We start from the raw sequence: 18,798 nt of genomic DNA on the forward strand, positions 1-18,798 counted from the left end.
TAAGCCCCACTTTATGAGGAGAATATCTTATGTTATAGACTAGAGTAGCATCCCAATCTGGACATTAAGGTGAGGTCATTTGTGGCAGTAGATGGTTTCATAGAGAGCTTAGGTATTCTTAGTGCCATGCCAAGTAGGCTACACATATGTGTGTGGGATGATATAACCCACGCAAGTGGCAATAAGCCAGATGATAGCCATGCTACCATCTAGGCTTAACAAAGAAAGAGATGGGATTCGACCCTTTAATGTAATTGCCAAAATCATGCTCTTTTAGGGTAGAGGGAGATCTTGAGTCAAAGACCCATTGTCCTTGGGTTGTGGGGCTCAAATAGGGTTCCATCATAATCATTTTATCAAATAGGGTTCCATAATATTCATTTATCAGTTTTAACCCTTACCTAATTGCATGTGAGGTGTGTCAAGCCAGCAAACACGCAAGCTATCACCACAAGAGTACAAGACTATACTCAAATTGTGATAATAGGATTATGTGATTTCTCATTAGCAAAAAATGACTTATATACAAGCTGCCCTCTTATGTACAATGTTCGGCTACCCAAGGAATGTTGTCCGGGGGGGAGCTAGAATAGGACTAATGTCCTAGGCTATGTATAGTTCATTGATTTTATATAGGTTATAAGCTTGGTATTGAACGATAAAACGGCATTAAACAAGTCATAAGTTTAGTGATATCCCAAAATCACTATGTGATTTGGTTCATGGTTCAAGTTGGAAATAGAAGATCTATTAGTTTTATCAAAAGAAATAATCAATAAAGAGATTGCTGATAGGGATCTAATAGGGCTGCATGGCCTACTAAGCACATAGCAGGGATGCAAAAAAAGGTGCAGCCATGCGTTTGAAGTGATGTTAAACCAATGTGGTTGACATGCTTAATCTCTACCCTTAAAGTAAAATATCAAGCTTGTAAATATTCCCATGAGATCCAAGGATGCAAGGAAGTTTTGTGATTGGAGAGATGTTATGGTTAAGGTTTCATGTGTGTGTAACATCATCATTTACAAAAATGGGTTGGTTGTGGCTTCTTCCTCTTGATCCTTAACATGTTCTTTCTTCGTGGAAACATGGTGCAAGGGCTCTAATAATAGAGTAGTTTTGAACCGATCTATTTCATGTTGTCTCTCTTGTATCCTGAGTATTCCCCCCAACCTAAATACTTCACCCAACTACTTTGTAGATCCCTCTTAATATCCCATTTCCATCATTTATGATTGTGTTAATGGGTGGCCCTACCTTTGAGATACTTTTGAAAAACTTTGATGTTTGTCTTGTCGTGGGTTTTTCCCTTTTCTATAGGCTCCCCCCTTTTCTCTACAAGGCAAAAGAGCGAGGCGCTTTAGCATAATCTAGTTGAAGTGTAATGGTAAGAGACTCTATCAGCTACTCTAAGCACATCCTTATGGAGGACAAATGGACTTCAATATCCTCTTTGGAATCTGCCTACATCGGTCACTTCTGCTGCGAATGGTTATTTCCTACTGGGAGTACTAAGACAACTGCTTCTTACACTGGACTACTTAAATGCTAGGTCTTTGTATCTTGAATCTATGTATATATATATGTTTGCATATCCTTTGTATGTATTTATTTCCTCTCTACTAGATAGAAAAGATTATCTAGATGAGGTACTAATCTGGTCAGAGTCAAGTACTTAATACTGAGACTCAAAGGATAATAATTTAGGTGTGTGAAAACTTTTTGCTATTGATAATGACAAAAACATTTTCCAAAAAAAATATTAAAGGGGTGTGAAATTTTTTTGCTATTGATAATGACATAAAAGTCACACTACTCAAAGATTTGGGTTATAAAAAAACAAAGAAGTTATTTTAACAAATGGAAAAGAATGCAACGAAATTTTATATAAAGATATATCGTGATTTTTTCTCATCATTATTGTTATCTATTTTTTGTCGCATTAATAATCATCATTATCAAATTCAAGGTCTCTTAGAGCTCTCTATAGAAACTTTGTTTGAAGTGAGGACTTCCTAACTAGGGAAATCCCCAAGGTATAGTGGGACCTTTGCTAATAGGTGCAAGGTGGTGGGAGGTGGAAGCATTACATATATCTCGCTCATTGCTAGAAGCTATGGATATCAAGAGGTTTTATGAATGTTGAGACTAAGGGTATTTTGATCACTAGAAATACTCATGCTTTCTAGATTTTGTAAAATTAGTAAAGCCTTTACAAAAGAGACAAGAGACAAGAGACAAGAGTCACTAACTATTATTGGTATTTATCTAGATTTTCAAGAGAGAAATATGCATTTTCATAATGTCAGTAGAACATAAGGCTGTTTACAAACACAAGTAGAAGCTCTCCAATTATCTCAGATGGGCAAGGGGAGAGATGGACGGAGGAGATTCCCCGTCCATGAGAATGGATGGGAGAAGAGAGAAAGAGAGAGAGATATTAACGTCGGTAAAATGCAACACGAGGGTATATATGACCAACGGTGGGACTTGAAATCGGGTGGATCTCGGTGTTAAAGGGAGAGACAGGCACAAGAGAATGGTCTGCCCCTTTTTTAGAGATTCTCCTCTTATTTTCCCATTTTCCAAAGGTGAGTGTAAAGACTTTTAGTTTTTTTTTTAAAAGATTTTTGTGCGTGTGCTTTCATGCCGCCCCCGTCAAAGCAGCTAGCAGGTTTTGAACCCATCACCTCTTGTATAGGATTTCAATGGGATTTCGACTGTATCTTCATTGGCAAGGCCTTCCATTTTGGAACGATATGTGGTAACCGTTGCTGCTAGTTGGTTTCTTGTTTTCTTAAAAAGAGAAGAGATGTTATACAATGTTACATAATACTACAGAACTGAATCCCATGCTCGAGAGCGCATCCTCTAGCGTGTTCTGCTCGACGAATTCTGAATAGCAAGTAAGTGCACACTCCACTCGAAGGCCTTGGATTTGATTGCTATGGTGGTTTCCATAAGGGCACCACAAAGCAATCTGAGCATGTAGACGCATTTTTACAGTTATCACAAATTGCGTTTGCCTTAAGCTATTGGGGCTGTTGGGCTTTCCTCTTTTTTGCATAAAATTTTCAGTTCTTTGTCATGGTCTTCTATTTTCCCCCCTTCAAGCTTATCCTACTTTGCATGTATAGGGTCCCCCTTTTGTCAAACTATCAATGGAATCCCTGCCTATGTAGAATGGACGAGGGATCCCCATTGTATGCATGGTCTCCTCCTTATCAAATAGACTAGGTGGGTTCTCAGAGGCCCCAACATGCCTGTTTGATCATGCCACATACAATGTTCTTGCAAAAGATCGAGACCCTGTGCATGTGCATGTGCACCTATGCCTATGCCTATGTGAGTGCATATACGTGTCACGTGAAATATAATTTCAGCTGAGAAGATACTTTAGTAGTGCATGTGGATAGATGGCTGCCACTACCCAGATTGACTTCAACAAGGGATGGGAAGGAGAGAGAGCATCTTATGATGAGATGGGGCTAAGCTTTGCAACCCCTGGTGAGATAGCAGGGTATGGGCACATTCACAAGCCCATCTTTTTATCAGAAATATCAATGAACGGATCCAAAGAATCATTGCAAGAGAGCAATAGAGAGATGCTGAGCATTGAGCGGTCTCTTGACATGCTGGAGAAGATGGCCGAGCTGCCCTCGGTGGAGACTTTCATTTGCATTTTGCAAAAGTGTCGGAAAAAGAAAAGTCTAGCTTATGCAAAACGAGCTCATCTACTCATCTATGATAATGGGCTGGATGCTTATACAGCACTGGGAAACTTTCTCGTCCCAATGTTTGTGGAATGTGGAAGTGTTTTCGATGCCGAACAAATTTTCCATAGATTAGTTCATCGGAACGAGCATTCATGGACCTCTCTAATACAAGGGTACATTGAAAGTGGGTTATCCCAGCATGCCCTTGGCATGCTGCAGAAAATGCAAGAGGATGGTGTACACCCTAGCAGGTATACGTTTCTGGTACTGCTGAAAGCTTGTGCTAGGCTGAAAAGAATTGAAAGAGGGAGAGAAATACATGTGGATATTGTTGTAGGAGGACTTGAAGGGGATCTTTTCGTTGGCAACACTTTGGTAGACTTGTATGCCAAATGCAGCTCACTTAAAGAAGCATGGGACGTTTTTGGCAAGTTACCATTTAGAGATGTTGTCTCGTGGAATGCACTGATGGCAGGGTATGCTGAACATGGTAGTGGCGAGGAAGTGCTGAAGTGTTTAGAACAGATGGAACGGGAGGGTGTGCCTGCAGATGCTCTCACGTTTCTTAGCTGCCTAAAATCTTGCAGCAACTTGGGAGCCATAGAGAAGGGATTAGAATTGCACTTTGAGATTGTCAAAGAGGGGTTTGAAAAAGATACTTTTATCAGCAGCACATTGGTTGGCATGTATGCCAAATTAGGCTTATTAGTAGAAGCCCAGGAACTGTTTGATGAGCTCCCAGCTCGGGATGTAATTTCATGGACTGCACTTATCACAGGATATGCTGACCACGGGCTTAGTGAGCAAGCACTGAGCTTTTTGGAACAGATGCATAAAGAGGGGATAAATCCGGATGCTCTCACACTTGTTTGCTGCTTGAAAGTTAGTGGCAACATAGGAGCTGTAGACAAGGGCCAAGAGATTCATGCAGGAATCATTATGGAAGGATTTGAACATGATCCTTTTGTTGGTAGCACATTGGTAGATATCTATGCCAAATTTTGTCTGTTTCCGGAAGCATGGGAAGTGCTGCAGGAGCTGCCAGATCGAGATGTTATTTCATGGACTGCACTCATTGCAGGGTATGCTGAGCAGGGGCTTGGTGTTGAAGGGTTGGAGTGTTTCGAACAGATGCAATTAGAGGGTGTGCTGCCAAATGCTGTCACTTATATCTGCAGCTTAAAAGCATGTGGCAGTGTAGGAGCCATAGACAGGGGCCAAGAAATACATGCTGATATTGCCACTGAGGCAATTGAAGGAGATCTGTTTGTTGGTAATAGTCTGGTGGATATGTATGCTAAATGTGGTTTACTCGTGGAAGCTCAGGATGTGCTTGACAAGCTGCCTGGTCATGACGTTGTTTCATGGAATGCATTGATTGCAGGCTATGCAGAACATGGGCTTGGTGAGAAGGTGCTGAGCTGTTTGGAACGGATGCAGGCAGAGGGCATTTCCCTAAGTGCCATTACGTTCATTTGCAGCCTAAAAGCTTGTGGCAACCTAGGAGCCATAGACAGGGGGTACGAGATACATACAGTTATTGCCAATGAGGGATTTGAAAAAGATCCTTTAGTTGGTAACACTTTGGTGGATATGTATGCCAAGTGTGGCTTACTTGTAGAAGCTCAAGACGTGTTTGATGAGATGCCAGTGCAAGATATGGTCTCTCGGACTACGCTTATTTCAGGGTATGCTGAACACATGCTTTATGAGAAAGCGCTGAATTGCATGGAACAGATGAAAGGTGTGACTCCAGATGCTGTTGTGTTTGTTTGCAGCTTGAAAGCTTGTGGCAGCATAGGGGCCATAGACAGGGGCCAAGATATACATGCTGAAGCTGCCAAAGAGGGTTTTGAAAACGATTCTTTTCTTGCCAACACCTTGGTGGATATGTATGCCAAATGTGGATTACTTGCGGAGGCGAAAGCTGTATTTGACAACCTGCCACATCGCGATGTCATCTCATGGACTGCATTGATTTCAGGGTATGCTCAACATGGATTATGTGAGGAAGCTTTGAAATGCTTGAATCACATGCAACTTGAGGGTGGATCTCCAGATGTGATTCTATGGAGTGCAGTAATTCTGGGCTATGCTGAGCAAAAAGAGAGTGAAAAGGTCTTTTCACTCTATGCACAAATGCAAGAGCAATGCCTTCCACCAAATATTGTGACATTTATGAGTATCCTGAAATTTTGTGGCAACACTGCAGCCCTAGGATCTGGGAGGAGAATTCATGCACAAGTTTACGGAGCTGGCATAGGGGCTGCAGATATACCCATGGCAATGGCTCTTATTGACATGTATGGTAAATGTGGGAGCATGGTTGATGCTCAACAAGTGTTTGATGCTATGCCTACCTGGGACTGCAAGGGGTGGAATGCCTTGATTGCAGGATATGCACGCCAAGGAGTAAGTGAACTTGTTTTCTATCTGTTTGAGAAAATGAAGGAGGAAGGTGCACAGCCAGATGAGATCACATTTCTTAGTATTTACACTGTATGTAATCATGGGGGCCTAGTGGATATGGGCCAGAGGTATTTTGAGGATATCAGTAAAGAGTATGTTATCATTCCCACTACTGAGCATTACAATTGTATGGTTGATCTCTTCAGCCGTGCTGGACAATTTCATGAGGCGGTGAGGATGTTGGAAAAAATGCCTTTTCAACCTGATCTGGTGACATGGATCACCTTTTTGTCTGCTTGTCAAAAGTGGGGTCATGTAGAACTTGGTAGACAAGCCTTTGAACATGTGGTGAGAATGAATGAGAACAATGTTGGTGCATTTATCTTAATGTCCAACGTTTGTGTCGACATAGAAGATTAAGGGACATGCTATAGGTGGAAAAAGCGATGTATGCTTGGTATTTTTACCTCTAGTCTGATGTTTGGGCTCTCGAAAAGTGAAAGTTTTACAAGTCGCAATAGTTCTTGACTGTGGGGCAAGAAGACGGGGCGAGGCTCACCATCATCCCTTTAAGGTGACTAACTTGGAGGCTCCCGGTAATAAAGTGAAGTGGAGACAGAGAACAGGAACACAGAAGGCACATATTTATGAAGGAAAAGGTATACGTAGACTTTGGGCCTTGGAGGAGCAGACTTCTCTGAGGTTCTGGCAAGCGATGGCTATTTTATTTGCAACACAAAAGACAGTCATTCTTCCACACATATGTGGGGCAAGTGCTAGTACCTCCTAAAACAGGGCACATATCTATGCCGCCTCATTCTTGTTCCCACTCCTGCCCCACCGATTACAGACATATACATCAGTTCACATGTATGCACGAATCCGCACAGATACGCACACAGGTAGATCATAACAAAGTAGGTATTAAACTTGTCGCATGCACCCGCTGCACTAGGGTGCCGTGTAACCATACTTGTACAGAGTGCGTAGTTACCATAACCTTTCGAGGATTAGTGAGGGACAGTGAGCATTTTGTGAGCCCTAGTCCAGGGATCAATCATCAGTTGCCATCAGGTTTAGGTCTTATGAAATTCCATTAATGCGGGACATTGCAAATATGTAACTCACTTGAATTGTAAGTTGTACATGTATCAAGGCAGCTTATTTATATATATACCTAGATGAATCTAGGAACAGCTTATTATTTTTCTCAATGCGGTAAAACTATATGGGGTGATATCATCCATACTCTCATGGCTACTTGGGCTCATATTCAAGGTCCTCGTTTCGTGTAGGCAAAGCATGTTGTATTTATGTGGGAGTGGGATCATGGCATTTTCTTTTCCTCTAGTCCCACAGGTCTTTCATGGCACCATGATGCTCCTCAGTGTTTGAGATCACCTTACATATTGGGGTGATTCTATTCTATTCCGGCTTATAGCCGTGATTGTTGTATGCTTTTTTTATACTTAATAGAAGTCTTTTTCCTAGAAAAAAAAGGCAGCTTATTATGCCAAGTGCGGGCGATGGACACCTAGCATCAAGACATGTAGAAAAATTCATAATTCTAAAGGAAATGTTGGGTAGAATGGGCCCCATCCTCGGCCAAGGCGGACACATTTGGGCCAGTGGGCAAGGTAGACAAGCAGGCGAGCATGTGGGGAACATGACATACAAGCTGTAATTCACCCTGTTGGGTGAGCACATAATGGCCACTGCCTTGTAAATAACAATCACTTAAACACTTTATGAAATGGAAACAACACAAAACCTAGACAAAGTTGAGAAATGAAATATGCTCCACACTGGGGCCGGCGGAACCTGGGCCAACCTCCCCTCAATCCAAGTATATTATTGGAGTATTTTATTTGTACAATGCTCCACTGGCTATGATTGCCAGATTTGCCATAAACAAAAGATGAATGTAAATACCGAAGGATAGGTCGGAGAAAAAATGAAGACTACTTTAACAATTTTTCAACAATTTCTTGTCTCTCATTGGAGATATGCAAACATGCACTGGTGTTTCAGATCCACACACGACACTGCTATGCTCGTACTAGTGCTTGGCTTGTACTTTCACAACGTAGGAATATTGGAAAAAAAAACAATGTAGGAATGTTGGAAAAAAAAACAAAGGGCTGGCACCAGTGGTTGACACTCCCTAGCGCACAATACTAGGCAGTAGCGGAGTTGTTGATGTTGGAGTGCGACAGAAGCAACCAATTGGACACAGGCATCGTCCACAGGCACAAAAGAGCATGTAAGCTGTCCAAACAGCACCAAAATCAATGTACACCATCATGATGATTGACAATCAACAGTAAATCGTCCCAACCCACATTGGGAATTCACATACGTTGTCCATACACGATTGTACGGCATGATGATGTGGCAGTTGTAAAGATTAGTCAAGTTGGCTAAAAGGATTTGTGTGTGTGCTAGGGTGGAGAGAGTCACTCTCACCTTGTTGATCACGGGTATGGCCTTAGAATCTCGAACTGTTAGGTGTCACACTTTCTATGAGAAAACATGATGGGCAGGTGGCAGGAAAGATGACGATTTTCTTCAAGGAGGGGAGAGGAAGCTCATGACCATGCAAGGTAGGTGGCCGACTGCTTGGGCCATCCACTTATGGGGTGTCCACTAGAGTGCCTAACGAGGTGCCCATAGGGTCTGTCCACCCACTTTTAATGTGTGTGAACTTGCAAAGGTTATAAACAATACAAAGCATTTTAATAAATTAAGACAATGGTTTTGAGTGCACTTACCACTTGTTCACACGCCACAAAACACATCATAATATAGGGCAATCACACGGTTTCGTGGAGGCGCCCCAAGCCTGTGGACTGGACATTCTAAAGGAAAACACACAAAAGCAGTTCATGCAAAAACAATTCCAAATGTGCAAACATGTGTGCATGTGCACTTTGTTATGAGCAAATCTCCCAGTCATGGACCAAATACGGTATTTGCATTTTCGGGCACGAGCGTAAGACATTAAAAAGTGTGGAACTAGGATCCTGAGCACTCGGATCCGCACACTCGCCACACAAATGAGCACGAAGAATTGGGATCTTGGACACTCAGATCCACACAGTGGTCACAAAAAAGCATGAGAAACTAGAGAGGACCATTCATGTGGCCAAATGGTGGCATCCCCCCCGCTTTTAAACAGTTGTCCTCACCTGAAAAGCATCAAGGTACACTTGGAGAAGCTGTGGTGATAGTTGGAGAAGTACTCTTCGTAAACCCATTTTGAGTTGTGCTCAACCGAAAAGCGTTGAGGTACTCTTGGAGAAGTTGTGGATAGTCGGAAAAGTACTATTTGTCAACCCATTTTGCATCAATAGGGGGTAGTTTTTAAACTTCACAAGGTATTGCCTAGAAAGCTTTGCCACACCAACCAATTGTCTCTCCTTGTGGGAAGACTATCTGTTGTGGCTTAAGTGACCTTTGCTAGCTTTTCTGTGAGAGGCTCCTCTGGATATGACCCCACATACTTCCACAATAAACTCACATGAAAGGCATTGTGAATCTTTGAATGCGGGGTAACGCTAACCTAAAAGCAACTTCATTGATTTGCTTAATCACCTTGAAGGGTCCATAATACCTGGTATAGAGAGATTCTTATGACACACTCCCTCTTTACCTAGCCTCTTGCAAAGTCTTGCTTTCTCAAATTTTAGCAATCCCCAATCATCCTCTTTGATGTCCATCAGCCTACTATTCTTGTCGACAATGTTTTTATTCTTATCTTGAGACCTAGCAATGGTTGTCTACACCTACACAAAGGCAACATCAAGGTCTTCGAACATATTCATCGACAACAAAGATCTCATCCTCGGTGTGAAGGATGGGTGGCAAACTTACTTTGTCATAAACAATCTCAAACAGGGCCTTTCCCATGGATGATGTACCATGTTGTTGTAGACAAACTATACAAGCAATATATACTTCTCCCATGTGGGCATTTGTTTTGCAAAATAGTACTTTAGAAGATCTAAACATAGCTGAATTTGCAGCCTCACTTTGGCCATTCGTTTATGGGTGATAAGTTGATGAAAAAACTAATTTAGTACCCATGTTATCAAAGACAACCCTCCATAATAGGCTTGTAGTCACGGGATCTCTATTCCCCACAATGGACTACAACATACCATGATGTTTGAACATTTGTGCAAGAAAGACCTTAACTATATGCTCGGGTTTTATGGTCTCTTGAGAGGCAAGAAATGTGCTTGCTTGGCTAAACCTATCCACAATTGTTTAAATAGTATCATTACCCTGTTGGGTCCTTGGCAAATCCATTATGAAGTCCATAGCTATGCTTTCCCATGGTTGCAAGGGAATAGGCAATGAACTGGTGCAATCTTGGAGCCTTTTCCTTTCAAATCTCATGTTTTAGAGGTAATACATGCACGTGCATATGCTTCTATGTCCTTGCACATACTTGGCCAAAAAAGAAATAGTGCTCAAGGTAATATACCTCTATGACCAGTGTTCAAGTCAAGATCTTACCTTAGCCTTGCCGAAACATGTGTCATTGTGTTTAACCTTAGAGTCGTAATCTGAAACTTCCCATGTGGGTACACTACCTCATTCACCTCACATTCTCACTCCATTGTCACAATGGAGTACTCCTTGCCAAAGGGGTGAAGGGAGAACTCTCTATGCCTTGACACAGGCAACAAGAGATCGTCTTCGTGGTGGTTCTCTCTCACAAAAGGCAAGGGAAGAAGAGAAAGTTAATGCAAGAAGAAAACCTACAATCAACCCTATCCAGCATACAAACATTAAGCAAGCAAGATTCAATAGCATGAAGTAAGAAAGCAATAAGAGGGAAGAAGGAGAGCTCATAAGAAAACTATTGCAATGGAATGATTATGTCTTGCTTATTGTAAAAAATGACTTATATAGAAATGACTAGTTTTCACACTAGGCCGGCCAAACTTAAAAATGGTTCGGTCTCTATTACTAGAGCAACTATGTACAGCATGTCTGTGACAGTAAGCTCATGGTGGTAAGGCTGGCTACTTCATGTGTTGCAACATCATCTTACAAAAGTTAAGTTACCCAGGCGGGTAGTAAGATGGGAAAGTGCCTTATGATAGGTTGACCTGATGGAACCATATTAAACAATCGAGTGGTTAACATACCCCCTTCCTAATGATGGTTGCGTCCTCATGTCACCCAAGTCAGTGGTTACGGCACAGAGTTAGCATCCAAGGTTAAGTGGTTAGTTCGGGATTAATCCGCAAATAGTTGTACGGAAAAGTGATGAGGAGATTTGGGTTGGGGCAACTGCAATGGACCTGGGAGACCTATATGGCTCAAAGGATTTGGCATTGTTGTTGAGTACCTACATGCAGGTTCCTATTGATTGTAGGAAGTTCTAGGTGATGGGTCGTACCAAGCCATGGTCCCCCCATCCTGAAATGTACCTAGACGACTGTCATAGATGAGGCTTAATGCAGGTTTGTGAAAGAATAGTGACTACGTGTCTATAACATGTAAAGACCCTAGATATTAGAGGTGATGTACATAGGCATTAGGCAAAATGTGGGCCCATGTAGAAGATTCTTCTGTGTGTGTAGAGACCTTGGATATTGTAGGTGATGTGCATGGGAATTAGGGAAAAGGTGGGCCCGTGTAGAAGCTTCTTTTAGTGAAAACTCTAAAAGGTAAGCCCATGGAGAAGCTTCTTCTAGTGAAAACTCCAACACTCTGCTTTCTTTAACACTTATTTGTTTTCTTTCTTCGACTCTTACACGTGGTTTGAGATAGCAAATTGGTTGTTAATGTGTAACAAGGTTGGCTGATATAAGGTTGGTGTAAATGAGATTGGGATGTCCATGAGAATGGAAGAATTCAGGACACCCATGGGTAAATCGTAAACTATGCATGGCTTATTGGAAATGATTGCATGGATCCATGCACTTTTTGAGCCTCTTTTTGAAGTGTTGGTGGCTGTTGGTGGCTATTCGGCCCGCTTGCATGGAGATGTCGACGAGAAGAATGGAAGTATTACAGAGCTTCTACGGCTTAGGGGTGAAATTTGGATTGCTGCGGGCAATGCTAACCTTGGACATGCATCACTACTTTGACCTTTTTTGGGCATCTCCCTCACTTGAGTAGCGTGGATGTAGACAAGATTTGTGCCTTAGAGGGAGATACAAAGCAAGGTGTGGATGGAGTTATCACTTAAGTAGCGCGGATGTAGGCAAGATTTGTGCCTTGGAGGGAGATACAAAGCAAGGTGTGGATGGAGTTATCATTGAGTGTGAAGACCATTGGAATTATGAGTCATGGATGGGAAGAGGGCTGGATTGAGCAAGAATGAGACCTAGTGTGAAGAAGATAAGATGAGACAATCAGATCAAAGGCAAGCATGTAAGGGGTTAGCATGGCGCATGGTTATTTTGTGCAAGAATGGGATTTGGTGTTAGAGTGCCTTGATAAGTTGTGGGTGAGACCACTAGCTACAATCAACATATGGCATGGGTTCATGGTTGGGCACGCTAGATGGAGCCCAAGGCACGAATGATTGTTCGAGCCTATGTGCTTAAGTGTCTGTGGCGTCATCCCTGTGAGGTGTGCATAAAGATTCCTTGTGCGTAATGGATTGAGTTTTTAGTTTTTTAGTGAGTGCACTATTGTTATGTGGTGTGTGTGTGTTTTGAATTTAGATTTTTCGAGAAGACATGTTTGGATGTTTTGGGAGCGTACCTGCAAACAACGAGCCGTACCATCTCTACCCTTCGTGGAAAGTTCTCCACCCACTTAGAGCGAAGCCAAAATAAGCAATAAAAGGAGGGTGAAGTGTTTGACCTTCACTTACCAGTTGTCAGGAAGAATGGTGACATCAACATTGTGTTGATTACCGCGTGCTAAAATGTCGTTAGCGACTAGATGAAGTCTTCTTCTCACCGCCGGTGACTTTTCACCGTGTGCCAGAATGACGTTAGCCGGCTAGATGAAGTCTTCTTCTCACTGATGACTTCTTGATGGTGGTGGGTAGCCAGGTACGTGAGGGCTAGGGTTTTTTTTCCCTTTTTCTCAATACCCTTCATGGGGGGAGCACTCTACCCACTCAGTGGGGAGCCAAAATAAGCAATAAAAGGAGGGTGAAGTATTTTACCTTCACTTATACTAGTTATTGGGAAGAATGGTGACATCGTTGCATTGAATACCACATGTTGAAATGCCGTTTTAGCAGCCAGATGAAGTCTTCTTCTTGCCAAGGCAGTCACTTCTTGTCGATGGTGGTTGGGCGGGTGAGGGCTAGGGTTTTTTGGCCCTTTTTTTAAATAAGTGTTTGTTTTTTTAACGGTTTTGTGTGTGTGGTTGTGGTTGGTGGGGAGGATTCCTTGGCTTTTTTAAAAAAATCCCTTTCTCTTTTTTCTTCCCTTTTCTCGAGAATTAATCCCTTTCTCTCTTTGATTCACTTTTTAATTAAATAAGAAAAATAGAAAAGGAAAAGAAAAGGAAAAGGAAAGGAAAAAGTCTTTTTACTAAATAAAAAAGGGGAAGACAAAGGTTTTTTGAAAAAAATTAAACAAAAAAGAAAAAGGAAAGTGGGAAAAAAGAAAAAAGAAAAAGCATTTTTGTTGCTATTGTAAAAAGTTGTGTGCACACACCAAGGGGGGGGAGGGAGGGGTGAATATGCAAGAAAATGGGATGTGCACATGTGTGTGTGTACATGTACAAGTGATTGTGCACACATAGTGTACATGAAAGCATGAGTGTAAGTGAATGTGCACCTACAGGTGCAAATGTGCAATTCTACAAAGAGGAAACTGTGCATGTGTGTATGCATGCATGTGCAATTGATTATGTATGCATGGTCTACATGAAGGTGAATGTGCATGTACAGCTGTATGCAAGAAAGGTTTACACTCATAATGGAGTACACACATAGCTTCTCAAAAGGGAGAGCTCACCATGACAGCTTGCTCTATGCAAGAGCATGACCAAAATGGTAATATGCCAAAAAGATGTACAAACTATCCCAAAAGTGACTTATAGTCACTTACTCCTAGGACCTTTCACGCATGAACTACCTATAAACCCAAGTCCTATTCCCCATATCATGTGCTTACTCCCTAATCCCACATGTGCATGTGTAATACAACCAAGCACATAATTTCCTATGTTACAAACCATCCCCTCCTACAATGATTTCGTCCTTGAAATCAAGGGGTGGTCGTACAAAACAAACCAAAATCGACCCACAACATGTGGAGTCATAGACCATAGTAAGTGCCCAACAGTTCATGATCCTATAGAATAAACCGAGTTGCCGCCAGCATCAAATGACAAACCACGAATGTTGATGTACAAATAACATCAACATCAACATCAAAAGTTCCTTATAGCCTCCTAGATCAAATGGAAAACTCCGTGGACCAACTCCCAAGCTATAAAACATGATGCAGCCTTGGTCAAAAAGATGATGTAGCCATGCATCCTTGATCATCACACAATCTCTTAGGTCAAATGGAAGTCCCAACAACCAGTGATAAATATGCACACATACATAACCACATGTTCTAAAGGAAGCTCCATCCAATGATCTACAAAAATGATGATCCACATGACCACTTGGATCAAATGGAAATCCATGAGAGTCACCATCCAATGTCAACGTCTCATAGTCATGCGAATCACAATGGTATCTGCAATGATCAATAAAGTGGCCACCAATCGTGCTAGGTTCCAAGGGAAAGCTTATACGCCCATCCTTGATCACCAACCAAGTAACCATAAATGCAAAAGTGTCCTATCCCATGATCAAAAAACATGCATCCCAAATGACATGTGATGGATCCGAAAGTGAATGCCTCGGCTCTATAAACCATAGGATCATGAGATGACATCCACAAAGGCCAAATGAGCATGCCTCATAGATGGAATCATACACAATCATAAGCGAACTGACACCCTCTTTAGACATATCATCCCAAAACACCATATTGGGGAATATGGGAATTTCCCACAAGTTTGGGACACGTGGTCAAAAGTTTGGATTAACCATAACTTGAACACCACTAATCCAAAATGAGTGCTTTATAGCTCTTTAGATTCCATTTTTCAAGCGCTTTCCAATGATAGGTCATATGATAGGGTTTTGAGAAACTTACAAACATGTTATCCATGTCCCCTTTTTTAAGTATTCAAAAATGGGAATTGGGAAATTCCCAAATTCACTAATATGGTGTTCCAAATGACATGTGATGGAAACCAACGTGAATGTCTCGACTCTATAAACCATAGGATCATGATGACATCCACAAAGGCCAAATGAGAATGTCTCATAGATGGAATCCCACTCATAAGAGAACTGACACCCTCTTCATATATATCATCCCTTGAATGATCCAAGGCATGGCTTGTTGAGATATCGAGCTCAACTAGTGTTACGCAGATAGACATTGATGGCCGACCTAGGTGATAGTTTCCACACTTATGCCACTAGCATGGTTGGTGAGATTATGGTTGATATGCCGCCAATGGATGACAGGCTCTGTGATAGACACTTTGGAGTACTAGAGTTAAGGCGGCATAGTTATAGCACCAACTCGTTTAGTTGAGTTCACACTATGGACATTTGTATGTTATTATGGGAGAGTACTTTCCCTTTAAGTATATACTCTTATCTTTTAGTTATATGGTTGTAGAGAAGAGAAGATAGAAGAAAATTCAGCCATCCATCTCTTTCTCTCATGTCTTTCACTCTCTTGTGTGTGTGTGTTGTGTATGTGTGTGTGCGTGCGCGCTTGCAAGGAACTCAAGTCCTCCCTCTCCCCCGCATTCTCTTTATGGTATCAGAGCTCTGGTTTGTGTGAGATCTAAGGAGGAAAGAAAGAAGCCCTCCCTCTCGCCTACATTCTCTTTATGGTATCAGAGCTCTAGTTTGTGTGAGAGCTAAGAAGGAAATAAAGAAGCAAGAACAAGCAAGGAAGGAAGTAGTGCATGAGTAAGAGCATCATCATCTCTTCCCCTTCTTGTTTAGGTACAACACCCCCTTGGTAGCTTCGGGAGCTACACATCTCCAATTGTTGTAGTGGAGCTATCTTCGCAACCTTGGTGGTGCCTGTGTGGTACATATGTGGTATATACTATTTTATGGCTAGAATCACGTTTCGGGCATGTTTGGTCTCCACTCAATCACTACAAGATGTTTTTAGCAGTTTCAGGAAGTTCTGCTAGACAACTATCTCTTGTCGAAATCTAGTTATTGTAGTACAATAGTGCATTTTGGGAGTGCAGACATGGTTTGCACATGCATTATTGATACTGGGTGTATGTTCATGTACTTTGGTCAAATTTGGTGACATATACACGTTGTGCTAGGTATCGCTGCTACAACAATTCATAGGAAGATACTACTGTGTTACAAGTTGCATACAAAAAGTGTCTGTTTGTAAGTTTCTGATTATTGTAGGGTAATATGTCTGATAGACTCAATCAGATTATTAGTGAGAAACTGGACAAGAACTTCCATGCCATACCTATCCTTGTTCTCCCATACCACCAAGAGATATGTCTTCAATCCAACAGCACATAGCTCTAGTATGAAATGGCAAGTGAGTAGATACTAAAGATTTTGGGACTATGTCGAAGGAGACAATGAGGAGCCTCTAGAGTTGTCTGAAGAGAATGCCACTCTAGTAGATATAAAGGCATTCAAGGATTGGAATCAAGGTGCAAGGAAATTCATGTATTGGCTTTCGATCAGTGTCATAGACATTGTGATAGGACACATAAAGGATGCCAACACTCCATTAGTTACATGGCAGAACCAGGTGCAAATGTTCCAAACCAATACAAAGGCAAGGAAACTGCAGCTAAAACAAGAGCTGCATATTGTGGAAAAGAAAAGCATGTCTATCAATGAGTATGCTTTAAAGATCAAAGGCATTGTTGAATCCCTTGGGTCTATCAATGTATCCATAGAAGATGATAATTTGGTGTGTCTGTTTGAATGGGATTGGCAAAGAGTACAAGCCATTCAATAACTCCATTGCAATTAGAGAGAATATTCTCAACTTTCGGGACTTGGTGTCTATGCTGATCATAGAAGAAAAGTATCTAGGGTGAGGACACATCAGAACATGCCTTCTAATCTAATTCATGTAGAGGCAGAGGTAGAGGTCACGATCGAGGCCAAGGTGGTGGTGGCCAACAAGGAAACCAGAATTTTGGATAACAACAGTCGAATGATTTGCAAACAGCAGCAATCATACACAGGTGGAAGAGGCCAGCCTAGAGGCAGGGGGAGCTAAAGAGGCTAAGGTGGCTGGAAAAGAAATGAGAGAGTGCAAATAGCATAGAGTGCTATTATTGTGGCAGACCAGGGCACATGGCAAAGGACGACTATAAAAAGAAGAATGACACTAAAAGTGGAAAGTTGCGGCAAGGCAACTATGCATCATCTAGTAAACAAGGTGGTGATGACAGAAGTGAGAAACTGTTTGTAATGTAGCACATGCTCAGTTCCATAACAAGAGATATGTCAAGATCTCAAGATATATGGTATGTGGATTCTTGCGCCTCTAGCCACATGACCAGTCATGGTGAGTGGTTTAGAGACATGCAAAAAATGGAAAATACAGATTATGTAGAAACAAGTGATGATACTATGCATCCCATTTCACATGTTGGTAAAGTGCCATTGTTTATGCACGATGGCACAATGAAATACTTGGCAGATGTACTTCATGTTCCAAATATTACAAAGAACTTGGTTTATGTTGGACATATGGTTGAGCAGGGTCTGCAAGTAAGGTTTAATCCTCAAGGATGTTTTGTGGAAGACTTCAAAAATCAGTGTCGCTTGGTTGTAAAGGGTAACAAAAATGGCAGGATATTTACTTTGGATGTGAACATGCCTGAGATAAAGGTAGCCATGTTTGCGCATGGCTACAGGTGTCATTGCAAATATTTACATCTAGCACAAGCGCATTGGTCATGTGAATATACAACATCTGAAGTCTATGAAGGCCCAAAATACTGTTGTTGTGTTTACTTCATGAAGGAGAAAAGTGAGGTGTCTGCTCACTTTCAAAGACTTAAAGCCTTGGTCTAGAAGGAAAAAGGTATGTAAATAAAATACTTGAGATCAGATGGTGGGGGAGAATATTTCTCCAATGAGTTCAATGATTTCCTGAGAAACTAGGGAATCAAGAGACAATTTGTATGTAGGTACACTCCGCAGTAGAATGGTGTTGGAGAAAGAAAAAATAAGCACATTGCAGATGTGCTATGGAGAAAAAAGGTTATGCTACTCATTAGATGCAAGTGAGCAAAGATGTCTTTGACAAGATAAGTAGCTGGTATGCACCAGCAGGACGGTGAAGGCAACAGAAGATGCAGATGTAAGAAGTGTTGATGTTATACCACATGTAGAGCAAGAATCGTAGGTGCTTATTGGACCTAGAGAGTCCTCTAGCAGTGGATCTAATGTTGTCCATGGTTAGGCAAGTTGAGGATAGATGTAGGCATATATATATCATGCAAAGGGAAGGAAAAGGTAGATCAACCTTTGTGCCTGATCTGTCAGGGAGGTGACTCATATGTGGATGGTATTCTACCGGCTCTGAGTAGATAGAGCCTTGATGAGGAGCTTGGCATTTTATCTATGGTTACTCTTGGTGTAAGGAGAATCAGG

The 18,798-nt window shown here is 41.7% G+C and overlaps 1 protein-coding gene across 1 annotated transcript; it reads left to right on the forward strand.

Annotated features, from left to right (window-relative positions):
* Positions 1 to 2,638: 2,638 nt before the first annotated feature.
* On the forward strand, positions 2,639 to 7,339 carry LOC147637722 (pentatricopeptide repeat-containing protein At3g16610-like). Its single transcript, XM_086799546.1, has 2 exons — positions 2,639 to 2,906; positions 3,138 to 7,339. The coding sequence occupies exon 2, from the start codon at positions 3,417 to 3,419 to the stop codon at positions 6,543 to 6,545; it is 3,129 nt and encodes a 1,042-aa protein (XP_086655672.1). The 5' UTR covers positions 2,639 to 2,906; positions 3,138 to 3,416; the 3' UTR covers positions 6,546 to 7,339.
* The last annotated feature ends 11,459 nt before the right edge of the window (positions 7,340 to 18,798 follow it).

The sequence above is a fragment of the Cibotium barometz genome, chromosome 6 (assembly GCF_041138505.1).
Source record: "Cibotium barometz isolate CiBa-2024 chromosome 6, ASM4113850v1, whole genome shotgun sequence".
NCBI classification, from domain to species: Eukaryota; Viridiplantae; Streptophyta; class Polypodiopsida; order Cyatheales; family Cibotiaceae; genus Cibotium; species Cibotium barometz.